General features: G+C 43.5%; 2 protein-coding genes across 5 annotated transcripts in view; one reads left to right on the plus strand and one right to left on the minus strand.

The window, feature by feature from the left end:
* fgf13b (fibroblast growth factor 13b) overlaps positions 1-16,662 on the minus strand; it is an 18,581-nt gene continuing 1,919 nt past the window's right edge. Inside the window, exons 1-5 of one of the 3 annotated variants that reach the window (XM_085289429.1) lie at positions 11,698-11,966; positions 7,257-7,367; positions 5,289-5,392; positions 3,795-3,993; positions 1-1,390 (exon numbers count right to left, since the gene is read on the minus strand). In XM_085289429.1, the coding sequence (XP_085145555.1) occupies positions 1,251-1,390; positions 3,795-3,993; positions 5,289-5,392; positions 7,257-7,367; positions 11,698-11,728 (585 nt within the window). In that variant the 5' untranslated portion in view covers positions 11,729-11,966 and the 3' untranslated portion in view covers positions 1-1,250. Of the gene's footprint in view, positions 1,391-3,794; positions 3,994-5,288; positions 5,393-7,256; positions 7,368-7,888; positions 8,855-11,697; positions 11,967-16,662 lie in introns of those variants that run through there. The other 2 variants (XM_085289427.1, XM_085289428.1) reach the window with 2 other exon arrangements.
* Positions 9,538-16,662, plus strand: part of f9b (coagulation factor IXb) — a 20,157-nt gene continuing 13,032 nt past the window's right edge. For both annotated transcript variants that reach the window (XM_085289424.1, XM_085289426.1), the window contains exon 1: positions 9,538-10,135. In XM_085289424.1, the coding sequence (XP_085145550.1) occupies positions 10,120-10,135 (16 nt within the window). In that variant the 5' untranslated portion in view covers positions 9,538-10,119. The remainder of the gene's footprint in view (positions 10,136-16,662) is intronic.

A 16,662-nucleotide genomic window follows, 5' to 3' on the forward strand; every position in this document is an offset into this window, starting at 1 on the left:
AGAAAGAGTTTATTTAGTGCATTTCTAGTTTGTCCACAGCAGGAACCAAAATATTAAGTTAATCTGTGCTGTTCACCAAAGTTCTGGTCCAACACCATTGGTCCACCCGTGTTCTGGTGCAATACTATTGGTCCAGTAGTGTTCTAACACCCTCACATTAGTTCACTAGTGTTCTGGTATCACACTATTGGCTCACTAGTGTTCTCTTATGGTCAGGAACACGTAAGACCAGGAGAGAGGGGGGAAAAGAAAAAGGACCTTCAGCATGCTGCTACTGAGCAGAGGTCCACAAGCTTCCATGCAACAACAAACAAACAAACGGCAAGGGACAACAACAACGAACGGAAAGAGAAACGACAGCATTGCTTGTAAGAAGTAAGCATGGAAGCATATACAGTAAACCTTACCGTAACCTGCTCAAGCCCTCGGGGGGTTTGTCCAATATACAACAGATCTTAAAAAGGTAAAATCCCAACCCCCACCCTCAAGACACATGCGTGCACACACACACACACACACACACACACACACACACTTTCTCTCCCACACAAACACACACACACAGCACGCCTATCGCAAGCACAGCATGTACTCAATCTCTCTCTCTCGCTCTCTCTCACACATGCACAGGCACACCTGCATGCAAACAAATGATAAGTCCTTATAAGTGTACAAGGAATATGTTTGTCAGTTTTAAAAATATGACTTAAACCCATGAGCTCTGTGTAAACATAGCGTACGGTAGATTAGATAAAGACTTCCTTCCATTGTAACTCCCTGTAACTTTCCAGCCGCGTGCCATTTCGTAGTAATAACCTAGTGGGTTAATACTTGTACTCTTTGGTTCTCTGTAACAGTCTGTTTATCTGACTGCGTGACTGACTGTCTGACTTCCTCTGTCCCCTCTTCTCTATCGCTCCCTCGCTTGATCCAACTGTTCACGATACAGCAGGAGGACCCGTCCGAGGGAAGAGAGTCGCAGGTCCCGTCCCTCTGCACACCAGGGGCAGCAGAGCCAGACGGATTGATTGTCCTTGATTTATTTACATCACAGTCAGTCACAGTGGGCTCCGTTTAGTGGAAGAACACGTCCCCGTCCTCCTTCTTTTTCTCCCACCCCTCACCAGTCTGATGTGTGGGCATGTCGGCCTGAGATCTGTGTGTGTATGTGTGCGTCTGCATGGGAGTGTGTCTGAGTGTGCATGTGTATGTGCATGTGTATGTGTGGTACGGTGTGAGGGGTCGGGGGGCTAGGATAAGTCGTTGTTGCTGGGTGTCTTCCCGCCGCCATTAAGTAGGGCCGAAGCGCTGCGGCTCTTGGTCGGTGTGCCGCTGCCTGAACGGGAGAGTTCTGTCAAGTCATGGAGGGAGGGCTCCCTGTACATGGCCACTACACCCCCACACACACACACATGCAGACAGACACACAAGACAAGACAAGACAAGAATCATTAATTCAGTTATTGCCACTGGTCTTTGTCACATGGGTGTAGTCTGCACAGCTTTGTTCAGTCAGTTCCTCTGCACCTGGGAGATTCAGTTTCCACAGACTAATTAATTCTGATTTTAAGACGCTATTTTATCATCAGAGAGAAATTTAAAGACTGTAACACTCCATAAATGGGTAAATTCTAATCTTAATTTCAATAACTGGCAAAAAAAAATAAACAGTTAACTAAGAGTTCAGGGGTTTTTTTTCCCTTTTTCCTCACTTTCATATAATGCCTGATGGCTTCTGGTCACTGACATATTAGCCTTTAGGCTGGAAGCCTGTTACCAAACAGTTGCCACACACTGAACACATCCATTAGCTGCATTAGCAGCGTTATATGGAGTCGTGTTCATGTCCGTTTGATGAATGTAACTCCAATATTCATTCCCTTTTCAGCTTTGTTTTGCCCTCCGCTAAGTCTCCGGGGAAATATGTGTCTCTTCAGCTAACTTTTTGTATCTGCTGTTCGCTGCCGGTCAGATGGTGTACAGTGCATTTTACTGCTCTTTCAATGGAAACAGCTATCTAATGCATCCAGAAGTGGTGATACTAAATGGTCAGAAATGCTGCAGCAGAGTCAGATAACCAATCTCTGTGGATCCATTATCACCTTGCTATGCAGAAATATTGATTATTCCCTCTTTTCCTATTTTCCTGGTATTTTCTTGTTTTTCTGGATGACCGGCACTGGTAAATCAAACCCGAGAATTGGGTCGCCTAACACTATCATATCTGGTGGCCAGGAATGTAATTATTGATGTTTTCCCCCTCCTCGAGAGTATTTGGGCATAAACTTTCCTTTTATGCCATTTAAGACTCAATTATTGTTTTTATTCATGAGTACCCAATCTGCATTTACATTTCAATGTTTATCTTCTGGCGCTGGCATTCTTTTCAGTGTGCTTTCACTCTAGCCTGTAAATCTGTAAAGCTTCTATATATTACCATCTACAATGACCTTCCTTGTATAGAATCCAGTTAAATCTTTTATAAACTAACAAGACACAAAATCAGTTTTAAAGACCTTCAAGCAAAGAGTGCAAATAGCAGATGGGTTCTAAGTTAGTCCAGGAAGGCAGATATTTTCCATAGGTCAGGGGTCCTCTGAATTTTTGGAATCCTAAATCTTCTATAGGGGAGAAAGCTTTCCAAGAGCGGCCCCAAGCTCTTAATCAATGAAGCCTTAGTACAGTTTGCTCTCTTAGATGCTATCACAACTTCATTTGTTTAACCTAACATATACTTGTGACGTAATACATCACAGCCATAGTTTCTAGAGCCCTGAAATTGCGAGGGTCAGGGGTAACGGACACACCGTGTTTGCTTTGCTGGTGTAAATGGTACCTGCACAGTTTTATACTTCATCATTTATGAACATGACTCACTTTAATAGCGAGTGCTATAGGTTCGCTGAGATTCTGCTTTTGTTTTCACTAAGCTGCCAAACTCACCCCGAGGTGCTCAAAACCATTTTCACAATTAGCTGTCTATTTTGTTCTACATGAACACACGGGGGTTATAAGCTCATCTATAGCTTTTTCCCAGTGTTAACACCGATCGCTGCATATTTAGTCATTAATATTTAAACAGCCCCTCTGGACATGTTTTAAACTTAAAAAAAATTGCTACTCTATTTTTTTTTCTTAAAACGATTTTCTTTTTCAACACGTATCTTAATTTAACTTCTTTCCTCCCTCACTGACAAACTCAGAATATATGAATATGTAAATACTGCAAGTTTCATTGGAAAGCAGGCCTACTCTGCTCATTTCCAGACTCATGTTTTTCATTCTTGGACTCTACTTGAGTACCTCTGCATGATTTACAGTTCAAAGACATTCTTGTTTATCTTATGATAGGCCTTTCTGCATCCACTATCTGAAACAAACCACCCCTCACCCAGGAAGACCACCCTCCCTTTAAGCCAGCTTTCTTCTGATTGGCTGCGTCTCTTAAACACAGCTTTTCTCTTCTCAGTTTGAAACCTACAGTAAGCCTTGAACTCGTACTTGTGCACATGCTGAGCTTCTTATTTAAAGTTTTGACTATAAAAAGATGTGTAGGGTCTGACTTTCGAGCTGAGAGAAATGCGAAGGTGAATGCAAAGACATCCTTTTAATGATGCAAAATGATGACGAAAATCCAAGTGAAGCAACAACAAGCAAACAGTCTTTGATGTTTTCTTGGGTTTTTTTAAACATGCGACAGGAATTTCAGAATAAACGCTTCATTTTACATTTAAACTTTTACGTGTTCTGAGTTATTAAGTTGGTATTTAAATCAGTAAGGCTATCAGTCCTACCTTTGAGTGGCTTCGGTATGAAGTGTGCAGCAGGCTTGTTCTTCTTGACATGATTCCCCTTCATGATTCCACCCTCCTTGTTAAGCCCCAGGTACCAAGCCCGGCCCGATGCCTGCTGCCGGTAGAGCATGGAGGAGTAGGTGACATAGTAGTTCTCGAACACCGACTCCTTGAATTTACACTCCGGGGTAAAATGCTCCTGTGAGAAAAATGTGATAGAAATGAGAACAAATCCTACACGAAAGAAGACGAGAAGGTGATAAAGCAAACGTGGCGAGAGTGGAGTGTTAGCTGCTGGCGGCGACTCCATTAAAAAGCGTTCAGTCATTCCACCATATAGTCATCAGTGTATTCATCCATCAGCTGGTCTGCTCTTTGAATCATTATCTCGGCCAGGCTGTATCCTCCGAGAACAAACTGCACCAACTTAGGACAGCTGACATTTGCATTTCCTTATTCCTGCGTCTCCATAGCAACCGGCTACTCCCTTGAATACCAACCAGCCCACTGAGAGAACGGTGGTGCCCAGAGAGAAAGCTGTTTCTCTTCGATATCCATTAATCTTAAGTAAATTTTGATGAAGTTTCAGCATGCATGATCTTGAAATAGATTAAGCAGGAAAACATAAAGAAATATGACCCGGGCACAGAAATATTGCGCGGCTGTATTCTGCATTTAATATTAGGTGAGAAGATGGAACGAGCGATATCAGTGCTGTGACTGAAGCCCTCACAATAACAACATGATGGACCAGATATTGTGGCGGTATACGTGTCTGCACAGGCGTAGCAGCGTGGCTCTTATTACATCGGGGTCTGTGCCATTCTTCTATTTCCTCTTTGTTAGTTTTCTATCTGCTGGTCTCACAGTTTTGTTCAGATTGCTGTTATTTTTGTTGATTCTGTTGTTGTTATTGCTTCCACACCACCCACCATCAGAGCTGTGCAGCTAAAATGAGGCACTTAATGCACTGCACTGCAGCCAGCACTACCTTCTGACCTGTCTGAGAAAATGTAGGCACAGTAGCGTTGGAGAGGAGGAGGGGGGGGTGTACGTGTGTTTTGAGTGGGAAAAGACATGAAAACAAATTTTGGGAGCTGTGTGTGTAAACAGACACAAAGTAATCTTCCTATCACAGAATCACTGAAGGGAGATAAACAAAAGGAGGCTGGGGGATGATCTGAAATCAATCCTGAGAAGCCACAATATCAGGAGACAGATAAGGGAGGCTCAGACACTGGATTATAACACCCCGTGGCAGCTGACTCACAAAGCAACACTGTAGTTAAAGTATTGATGTGATGATGTGATGACAATGAGTCTGCTCACGGTGAAAGCTTCTGCTTCATTACTCAACCTGACCCAAAGAGCAGGTTTGAGTCTGTAGCATTAATGACGCTGGTTGTGATGGTGTGTGTGTGTGTGTGTGTGTGTGTGTGTGTGTGTGTGTGTGTGTGTGTGTGTGTGTGTGTGTGTGTGTGTGTGGTGACCTACAGAGGTGTAGAGAAAGCCTTCGTTGTTCATTGCCAGGTAGAGTTTGGTCTGGACACCCTGGATGGCCACCACACGAAGCCCCACTGGGATCAGGTTGAACACAGCTGCAAATGCACACGCAAAGCCACGCGCACAACACAAAGCAATCAAACAAGCATTCACACAGCGAACACAGAGGGAAACAGAGGAAAGTACTCATCAATATCAATGGCATGATGACACCTTCATTTTGCCACAGAGAAGCTATTTTAGAAGGTTGGGCGCTGAGGAGGCTGAACTACGCTTACAATTTAGCTCCTGGTATTAAGCGTGGGATAAAATTATCAAAAGGCGAGCAGCAGAGCAAGTTTTGGTAAACATTTGATAGTGCAAGGACATGCTTCAACAGAAAAGCCAGAGAGCCAGTAATCAGCGCAATTTCATCTGTCATACAAATGAAAAATGTTCCTGCTAGAGCTGCACTTAATGATCACTTTCAGCTATTTTTTCTACTCAATCACTCATTTAGTCTATAAAATGTCAGATGGTAGTTAAAAGTACCCATTACAGTTTTCCCCACACAGAAGGCGATGCCTTCAAATTTCTGTTTGATTAACACTCCAAAAGCCCTTGAAATATATTCACTTTACACCGATGTGAATCGGAAGAAAAGCGGCAAATCTTGCGGTTAAGAAGCTGCAATCAGGAAATGTTTGACGATTTGCTGGAGAAGTGGTCCTCCGTCGCCGAATGTTTTGAGCATGCAGAGTAAACAGTGCATTCCCGAGCTTCTTTAACGCCACAAATTCAATGAGCTCTGTCTGTTTGTGAATTTTTACAGCATGATTTATAAGCATAAGCTACCCGAGTAAAACTAAGCTGTCTGGGCTCTTCGACACATTACAGCGAATGTGACATTAAATCGCAGACTGTCAGATTTCATTTGAATGCATTTCCAGCCAAACTGGATGAGCACTTAAAGGCTCCACGCTGGTAACAACATATCAGCGTAAAGATTAGACCGAACCATAGCTCTGTGAGTCAGGACCCTTGTTTAATCATCATCATTTTTAGTCAATACTGTTCTTTACAATAACTGTGCATAATATATGAAGACGTGGTTTACGGGGATTATGTATTCAAACGCATTTACGGGTGACTGATTTAATGTGGGTAGGCGTTTACATGATGTATACACCATGTAATCATCTCATTAAAGAGTGTGATTCCTCTGTAGTCGTTCTGCATGCAGACAACAGTTGGTGGCCTGAGAAGTAGCAGAGATTAATGTGAGATGCTGGCAACACCAACTGTGCATAAGGAGAGTGATTGCAGTCTGAACCACAACAACAGAATTGAATTAGCCGTATCAATCAAACATTGCACTGTGTGTGTGTGTGTGTGTGTGTGTGTGTGTGTGTGTGTGTGTGTGTGTGTGTGTGTGTGTGTGTGTGTGTGTGTGCGCGCATGTGTGATGGAGAGAATGAAATGGAGTGGGTAAAAATGAATCTGTTGTCTGATTTGGTGTAGTAGCTTTCTGAATGCTAAGGATTTGAACGTGCACTGTATGTTGTGCAGACATTTGATCAATGATTTTAACCAGGAAGCATTTCATATAGAAAGACTGCAGTGTCACCACTTGACATTTGCTAATTATTGACTTGTTGTTGAGTGACTGACTGAATTAAAGTCACTGCAGTAAACAGATTTCCACAAGATGAAACTCAACAATAGGGATGTGGTAATTAAATTAAATCGACCCTTAAAGCAGTAACATGTTGCAACATTCTGTTGTAGCGAGAAGTAATATAGATCTGCACTGAAGAAAGTCAGTTTCAGCCTGTGCTTTGCTTTTATTTATAAATCATGTTAAAGTATAAATAATCTAAATAACCTAGTTCTAGGTTACCTAGTTAACCTAGGTCAAAATGATTGAGTTGGGTAAAATACACACACACACACAACAAATCTAGTTAAAGCCAGCCTCACCATAGGTGCTGTCTTCATCCTTGGTTCCATCAATGGTGCCATCAGGCTGCATCTGCAGCTGGAAGCCCTGGCGACTGGAAAGCCTGGTCACAATGCCCTTTAACTGGGGCTCTAAGAGGAAAACAGAAACATTAAGTGCATTCTTTTCTTACTGCTGTCATGTGATCACATGCATCAAATCCAGCAGCCTCCAGGAAGCCAGAAGTGTCAGAGGCCCTGATGCTTGAGGGCCCTGACCACCAGTATCGATCCGTGGCAGTTCCACTAAACATTGTGGAACTCATAAAAAAAGATGGCTTTTTAAAAATAAATAAATAAATCAGCTAATAATTGACACATGTATCATGAGTAGGATCACTTAGGGTTGTGCTTTTCAACACTTTGCTGTGGGACAATATAAAGTTACTCATGTGAGACGTTTGTGGGTTCATGCAACAGGATTGTGACACTGTCCTCAGAGTGAGGAGTGATGAAGTGATGAAGAACCTGCCTTAGTGATGAGAAAAAAAAATAATGCTGAATGGTGGCAGAGATGAGGATGGCGATGATGCTGAAGGTGATGGTGAAGATGGACGAGGTGGTGATGCTACCCGCCGGCTATCCGACTGTCCCCACCCCCCCTCCTCACAGACCTGGTGGTCGCCTTCTCTTCCGTTTCTTCCTCGAGCCAAACAACTTGACACGCGAAAACACGTTCAGTTTGCTCGGTTTCTCGTTTGCGCCTTTGCTGTTGCTCGGGCTGCCGCTTCCGCGGCATGCGTTTGCCTTCTCCCGCTCCCTCGCCTGTCGCTTCTGGCGGATCAGGGAGCTGGCGATAGCCGCTGCCCGGGACATGTTTCCCCGGTGGAGTGAAACAAGGCTGCGCGTCCTGGGTTGGAGAGGGCGATCGCGGACGAGGCGGTCGGGGTGTGTGGAGCGCGGGGAGAGGGGTTGAGGGGTGGGGGTCTACACCACCCACGGCTCAGTTCGCATCACACACCGACCGATGCAGTCTCCGTGATTTTAAAAAGCGTCCAGAATCCTCCATCGGTGCGTCCCGGCGCTTCATGGAAGTCGTTAGATCCAGCACCGTGCCAGTGACTGAGCGCTAACGACGCCGCCTCACATCCCCGCAAGGGGTCTGAGTGGCAAAGAGCGCTCTGATTCCCCCCTCTGGTGATTCCTCCGAGTGTCCCGAGAGAGAGAGAGAGCGTGGACGGAGAACGACGGCGCGTGAGATTCTCCAGGTCCGAGTGGCAAATCAACAGAGTGTAAGCTGGCGTGAACGACACCGGGGGTTGTTGACGATCGCTGCAGCTGCTACTGCTTCCTCTTCTCCTTCTTCTTCTTCTGCTGCTGCTGCCGCTCTGCACCGTTCCCCCGGCGATGCTCCTCTTCTTGACGCTGTCCGTGACAGAAATGCAGCAACTGGGATGTTTGTCAATGAAACAGCTCGGGGCTGGCTCAGTGGGAAAGGGATCATGGTGCAGCCGTGTCGTTCATAAAACTGCTGCAGCCCTGCCCGCCGCGAGGAAGAAGAGTGAGGAAGGGGAGGTGGAGCGGGTGTGTGTGTATGCGTGTCCGTGCAGTGTGTGTGTGTGTGAGGAGAGGGGGTGTCAGATGAGACTGGTGGGGGCTGGACGGTGTGTGTGTGTGTGGGGCTGGACGGTGTGTGTGTGTGTGTGTGTGTGTGTGGGGGGGGGGGGGGGGGGGGGGGGTTGGGCAGTGCTTTCTCATAGGGCACCTGTAGCCCCTGTACCCCCACGTGGCATGATATTTACATGATACACTAAATATGCTGATGTGTGATAGGCGGACTGAGAGAGACAGAAGGAGAGGATAAAATGGGAGGTGGGAGAATAAACAATGAAGCAAGAGAGGAGACAGACAGGTGAATGAATGAGAGGAGGAATAATGAAAGAGGGGGTGGGCGGAAGAGAGAAAATGAGATACTGAGTGTGTTGGAGAGAGAAAGAGAGAGCGATGCAGAGAGAGAGGGAGACGCTTGTAGAAAATAACCTGCAAATGGATTGGAAAAGAGAATGATGAATGAAAAAGGAGGGGAAAATAAATCCAGTAGAAGACAGGAGAAGAAAGTGCAAGACTATTCCACACATCAGGAAAAATGACGTATATGAGGGGGAACTACATGATAATGAAATAAGAGAAATGAAGTGAAGGGACAATGAAGGAAGAGGGTGGGAGAGAGAGTGAGAGAAAGACCCAGCAAGTGTGCATGAGGGGAAGAAATCAGAAGGGGGGTAGAGAAAGGAGGGGCTCTAATATTTTGGTGCAGAGGTTCACCACTGCTGAAAAGGCTGCAGCATGCAAGGAGGTGAAAAAGACGGCGGCACTTGTGTCTCTGCGAGCTGTGTCGTTCTCTAGATGTTCCCTTTTTGCATTTGCACCAGAGCAGAGGTGCACACACACACACACACACTAGGCAGCAGCAATCAGCCACTCGGTGCATGTCGGCTGGCCACAGGCAGCCCCCACAGGAAAACAGATGCACAGTTGTCAGAGACAAAAACAGCTGCAGTGGCGGATGGTGACTGCTAATTCCAACTGGTACTGAGGAAGAGGAGGCGGTGGACACACAGCCGGCAGACGAAGGTCGACCTGCATGTGGCAACAGCCGCTGAACAGCGGGCAGAGTCGATGCATGCTGTTCTCCAGCGGGAGAGATCGATGGCTGGGGGAGTAAGAGGATGTGGTGAGCAGTAAACTACACGAATGAAGAGGATCCAAACCCAGTGAGCTGTAACCCACTGTGAGGATAAGACAGCTGGAGAACGTGATGGACCGTGGACAGACACTGAGGTCTCCACACTGCTAAAGTGGAGCATTTACCCTGCCGCTGACCGAGGAAGTTGAAGTACCACCGATGGCCTTCTGGTTAGGTAAGGACTCTTGTAAACATGCACAGATAAATATAGTTTTACTTTGCAGTTCAACCCACGCTCTTTGAGACAACACTCAAAAATCTTTCATAACTAACCGGTAAAGTCAACTAAAACATCAATCACATGAAGGAAAACAGCTGGAGCAAAGAAGTGACTGAAAGCTAAATCTAGTTATTCATGTTTCTTTTATGAGCTCACTGCTTTAAACCCAACCACAGGCCTCTAAAAGCTTGAGCCACACAAAATAAGAGCCACGTAAAAAACATCAGATATAAAGTGATCCTGAGGAACATTAACACAGCCTTCAGCCATCACGATAACTCATTTCATCTTTACAGAGAACAAGCAAATCAATAAAATCAACCAACAGAAAAGCAATGAAAAAAGAGACAAGGTACAAAGATTTAAAAATAAATAAATGGCTATCCATAATTAACATCTATTTGAGGTGTAGCTAGAAATGACACAGTGATGTCTGAAATGGAGACAAACAGTCTGAAGAATGTGAGTATTATGTACTCTATGATAAGGAAGTGAAGGTCTTTAAGCTTTGCTTGGAGTTCATTAGCGCCACCAATTGGCAGTTTAAGAACTGAATACATTAAAAAAAAAGTTGGAAAAAAGAAAAATACTTAAAACAAAAACAGCAGCCTAAACTTTAAAAAGATTCTTTTAAAAACTGTGAGAAACTCAGTCTAACCACACAAGAGCCGGAAATAGTGAAATCAGCCACGCACAACAACATTCACAGCTTGTGGTACAAAATTCAACACTTTAAATTCTTTGCGACTGGCCGCCACGACATTACGAGGCCAAAAGCTTCAGTGAAATGCTCAGACCCGGAATTTGTTTGCGCATTTAATCCATCAATGCGTTGTTTGAGTCGCGCTTGGAATATTTTATTTAACGTAAAACTTTGGATGCAAAGTGGTTTTAGTGGAGGAGACCGTGTAAGAAACTGCACTGCAGGCCGATTCTACACTAAAGGGATTATCCGAGTCTTCGCTGTGCCTTAACGGACTGGTTGCAAACTTATAATAGAATTCATTAACTAAACTCCCAAAACTCACTCAGAATGTTTCTCTGTTGAGTTTCATGTTGTGTTTTTTCTTTTCTTTAAGTTAAGCCCGTGAAATAAACTCAGAGCCGAGGCGATTCATTGTGAATGTGTTTTAAGGAGCCAGCGCGTTGCTAAGGTGTGCTGAAGTCCAGCTGTCCTCCCAACAGAAGGGCGCGTCCTGCCTTGTTTTCAGCACCACGGACAGCGCTTCATCTTTAAACCCATTTTATTTAAAAACAAAACAAACAAACAAAAAAACACGTTAAACTTTTTAAATAGAAAATTATCAACATTAAGTTAAGCATTTTAAATATTCTAAGGTCCACAATTCACATTCGTAATTCAGAAGCCACTTCAAACACGTCCGGCGCCTGAGTTGCGCTGTTTGAACTTAGTTTAGCGCGTCTCGTTTGCACATCTTATTACCAGAACATATTGGTGACATTTAGGCACAGATGTGGCTCCTTTTTCTAGCTAACTTTGTCCTTTCTCATCTTACCTGAAGTGGATCGGCGGAGAGGGAAAGTCATGCTGCGCCCGCGGAGCTCTGGAGCCTTTTGCTCCTGGCTTTTTGCACTTCCTGTTGTGCGCCGCTCGTCGAAAACAGGGCGAATTATGGAAGTTCAAACCAGACAATTCTCCACGGCATTGGATCCATTAAGGCCGCGTACATGGCGTTGACGGGAGATCATTACAGAACATTAGAGGCCATTAAGCCGTTGGAACCGGTCATTAATGATTCATCTCGAGGCCCCGCTGATCTGGCACAATAAGAGAGGGAGAGAGCCAGCAGGCCCTTCCCAAATCCAAGGTATCGAGGAAACGCTGTCTGTGTTTGTTTTTCCTTGTAATGTGGCTGAGACACATTCATCCAAATCTATGTTACTGCAGCCGACATATAAATACTCTCCGATGACCTCTTTCAACACTTAAACACAGTTATTCTCTGTCCAAAAACATGACAGCTATATTTACAAGGGCCTCCTGTGACTATTCTGGTCAGTATCCAAGCTTGTTTTTTGTTACTTAAACAATTCATTTACCAGCAAAACATATGGTTATATAAACAATTGCTAAAAAAAAAATGTAAACAAACAAAAAGAAATAATCAGGTTTTAATCCCCAAAATCATGCAATCAGATTCATGTTTTCCATTCCCTCAAAAAGCAGTAAAGATTACAACAGAGACTCTGGTGCTTACTGCCCAAACTGGGGCGTGAGTCATTAAACACAAACCTTTTTAAAATGCCATGTCAAATCCAGCTAAACAGTTTTAACAAAGAGAAGCAGGAAATTTCTCAGCTGCACTTGTTGAAATAAATCAGATTAATAGGAAACAAGGTCTACATCAGATATTGCTCTTTTCAATATTTGTCACAGCTTAAACTGCACCAATCCATAATTGTAGTCATCGACCTTAAACAAGCTCCAGGCGAAATTCTTATTTATATTTGCTTCTAATTAAACCCTGATTACAAGTTCAACCAGTGGAGCCAACATGCTTCGTGATTCGAATTTTAGGTCTCATATAGAAAACTGATTACACTGTTTCACTGTTGGAGCCTTTCAGGCAGACACACACACACACACACACACACACACACACACACACACACACACACACACACACACACACACACACACACACACACACAATTCTGTTAAGATAAACAACTAGAAGTGAAACTACTAAAAACTTTAATTCAGAGGCAAACTCACATAGTGTGCACACAAATACACAAGCAAACGCACCATTAGTGGCTCTCTCACAGTGGGCTTTCCACATCATAGCACATTAAATAGCAGCCTCACTCAGAGACATGCCCATGAACCATATAGAGACTCTACACAATTATCCACAACTGTGTATTATAAGCCCATTACACTGCTGTGCTCTAAGAGCTCTTCCTGTGAAGCTGCCTGGTAAAAGACAGCAGCATCCATATTACTGACATGATACGCAAAGAATAACAGACAGCAGCAACTGCTGCTGCATGCACTGCAGTACAGAACATCCCTAGTAGGACAAGTAATTTAAAACAAAACCTCTTTGAAGTAACTCTGTAGATTCTGATTTTACATAATCAACATGGGGCAGGGATAGCTCAGTAGGTAAAGTGGTCGCCCCATGATCGGAAGGGCGGCGGTTCGAATCCACTTAACGGCTACCCTGAGGTACCCCTGAGCAAGGTGCCGTCCCTACACACTGCTCCCCGGGCGCCTGCTTAGTGGGCTGCCCACTGCTTCACTGAGTGAATGGGTCAAATGCAGAGAAAAACAAGTAATTTCCCCATGGGGATCAATAAAGTATCCATTATTATTATTATTTCCAGAGAACCGATATTATTGTTTTTTTGTCTTTCTTTCTTTCTTTCTTTCTTTGTGTACCAAAATTCTTTCTTTTCCCCAAAATAACTTTGTAACCTTGGCTTTGAATAGCGAATTACAAAGATGGCAGCTGGCATGTTTTGGCTCAGACTTCAAAGACAGTTTCCTGGGCAGGTAGCCAGTATTTAATAACCTCAATCTATTAAAAAAAAAAGAGAACGAGAAAAAGAAAGAAAGAAAACAGAAAAACATCTGCAAATGTATTTCCCTTTGGATTTTTCAAACTATGTAATGTCACCAGTTTTGTAAGCGATCAGCCACTGGATGGCACCATCAGATAACATAATGCTGGAAAACAGGAAGCTGAAGGGAAAAGCTATGGGAAAGGCTGAGCAGTACTCTGAGCTTGGAGACAACGACATGTGAATGTGCAGGGAAGGCGGATGCACCTGCACGGCATCCGCGATCATGCCCCGCCGGCTTAAGTATTGCACTGGGTCCTGTGATAGTCATTGTTGGTATGTTGAGCTGGCAGCGGGAGAGCTGCAGCTCTGTGTTTTGTAACAGCAACCGTGTTTGGAATAAACTATGCTGCAAAGCATGTTCATGCCATCGGGTCTGCCGTGGTCATTCACAGTGTGGGTGTACCATGTTTACATCTCTTCGTGGGGACCAGAAATTGAAATATTACTATACTTGTGGGGACCAAAAGTCGTTATGTGGACAAATTCCTGTCCGCATGACTTTGAAGGCATTTTTGAGACTCAAAATGTGGTTTTGGTGTCAGGGTTGTCCTTTGGACAGGATTCGGTTTAGACTAAAGGTTAGGGTTAAGCATTCATTTCTGATGGTTAGGGTAAGCGGCTAGGGAAAACATCTCAATTGATGTCCCCACTAAAATATGAAAACACGACTGTGCATGTGTGTGTCTAATTTATGTTGTGTTCATGAACAAGCCACAATAAGTTGATGCATTTACTAACTGTGACCTCAGTCTGTGCTATGGAGGCATGGCTCTTTATTTTATATACAGTGGGTAAAATAAGCATCGGACGCATCATCAATTGTCTAATTAAATATATTTCTAAAGGTGCTATTGAAATAAAATTCTCAGCAGATGTCAGTAACGACTCATCCACACATGCAGACAAATCAAACCACAGAATTAAGTTATGTGTGATAATGAGAGCTGAAACAGGGAAAAAATGTTGAACAACCTTAGTGATTTTTTCTCATTTATTGAAGACACCTCCTGTACGGAAAAGCAAGTTGCATGGATTGCTCAGGTGTGATTTTGGTTCATTCTTCCATGGTGTTTATTATGGCATCCAAAGAGTTCGATTTTGGTCTCATTTGACCCGACGATATTCTCCCATTATTGCACAGGCTTGTCCAAATGTTGCACATTTAGAGCAACATTTAGACAAGATATTTTAAACATATTTCATCATGCTTTCCTTCATCAGTGATGAAAAGCAAACATCATCTTGTGTGATGATGCATACAACTGTGGTGGCTGAGTACATTACTTGTTTTCACAGAAACAACTGTACCTGCCAATTCCAGGTCTTTCTGTAGCTCTCCACAAGCGCTGCTTGGCTCTTAAGACAACTCTTCTGATAATTCTTCTCACTCCTTTGCCTAAAATCTTGTGGGGAGCATCTGGTTATGTTAAATTATGTTCTTTCCACTTTCCAGTTTTGAAATTCTTCTGTAACCAACATGTTTTGCAACAATAAGGTTGTGACGGTATTGCACCAGCTCTTTGGTTTTACCCATCATGCGATGGTTCTTGTGTGGCACCTTGGTAATGAGGCACATTTTTATAGGCCATCTGTTGGGACTGAACCAGCTGACAGTAATTTGCCCTGAGTGGCAGGATTGCTTTCTAATTGCTGATAGATTTCAGCTGGTGTTATGTCTTTTTGCACCATCCTTTCTTCATGTGTTCAGTACTTTTTTCCTGTGTCATTTCTCATTATTACACGAAACTTAATTTATGGACGTCCATGGTTGGATGTCTCTGTATGTTGCATTTTTTCTATTGCACTGTTGTCTCTGCACTGTCTTGTGTCTATATCATTCTGTTCTGTCTTTGTTTTGGTTTTTTGCCATTTTTGCACACTTGCACTTTATTTAGTCCTGTGTTGATTGTCTGTTATATGTTATATGTAGCACCATGGTCTTGGAGGAATGTTGTCTCGCTTCCCTGTGTACTGTACCACTGCACATGGTTGAAATGACAATAAAGCCACTTGACTTGAAGTGTGGATTGGGTGAGTCGTTACCGATATCTGCTGAGAAGTTCACGTTATAGCACTTTTAGAGATATAAATTGTTGATGTGTTCAATACTTATTTTGCCGAATGTATTTATATATTTGTTATATCATTCAAACTAAATTCAAAGCCTGGTGTTTTAGGTGATACTGCATAGGGCAGGGATAGCTCAGTAGGTAGAGTGGTGGCCCCATGATCGGAAGGTCGGGGGTTCGATTCCCCTGAACAGCTACCCTGAGGTACCCCTGAGCAAGGTACCGTCCCTACACACTGCTCCCCGGGCACCCAATGGCTGCCCACTGCTTCACTGAGTGAATGGGTTAAATGCAGAGAGGGATTTTCCCCATGGGGACCAATAAAGTACACGTTTAACTTCAAATACTCTGTTTATAAAAAACACAAAAAATAAGCGTTCTTTCAAAAGCAATATTTCAAGGTGCTTTTATTGTATCCATTGCAATGTATAAGGGTTTCGCCCTACTCTGGTAAAACACTTGGTTTTATTGGGTTTTCTGTGTACTGATGTGTTTGCTTTGTTCCCCATAGGTGAGTAAAGGTTAACATTAACCTGGTTTATTACAGCACTGTCACTAGCTGTTGGGCAATATGGTACAAAGAAGCTGAAGTTTAATTGGATCTACTATGCACATTTCTAGCTCAATATTGTTATTCTTGTACTCTTCAAAGGTAGACAAAGGTAAATGCATAGTCTACATTAAACAAAATACATCTGTTTTTTAACTTTTGCTGAGCCTTAGCAAATACCTGGACCTTACAAAGTTTTCACAAAGGTCCAGCTCTTACAGCAGTACATGCTATTTTAAAAGGATTTGCTGCATCTGGGAGGCGCAGCAAAT

This window comes from Mchenga conophoros, linkage group LG10, assembly GCF_057382185.1.
Source record: "Mchenga conophoros isolate Kocher_MC1m ecotype Shallow Benthic linkage group LG10, M_conophoros_male_GT1.1, whole genome shotgun sequence".
NCBI classification, from domain to species: Eukaryota; Metazoa; Chordata; class Actinopteri; order Cichliformes; family Cichlidae; genus Mchenga; species Mchenga conophoros.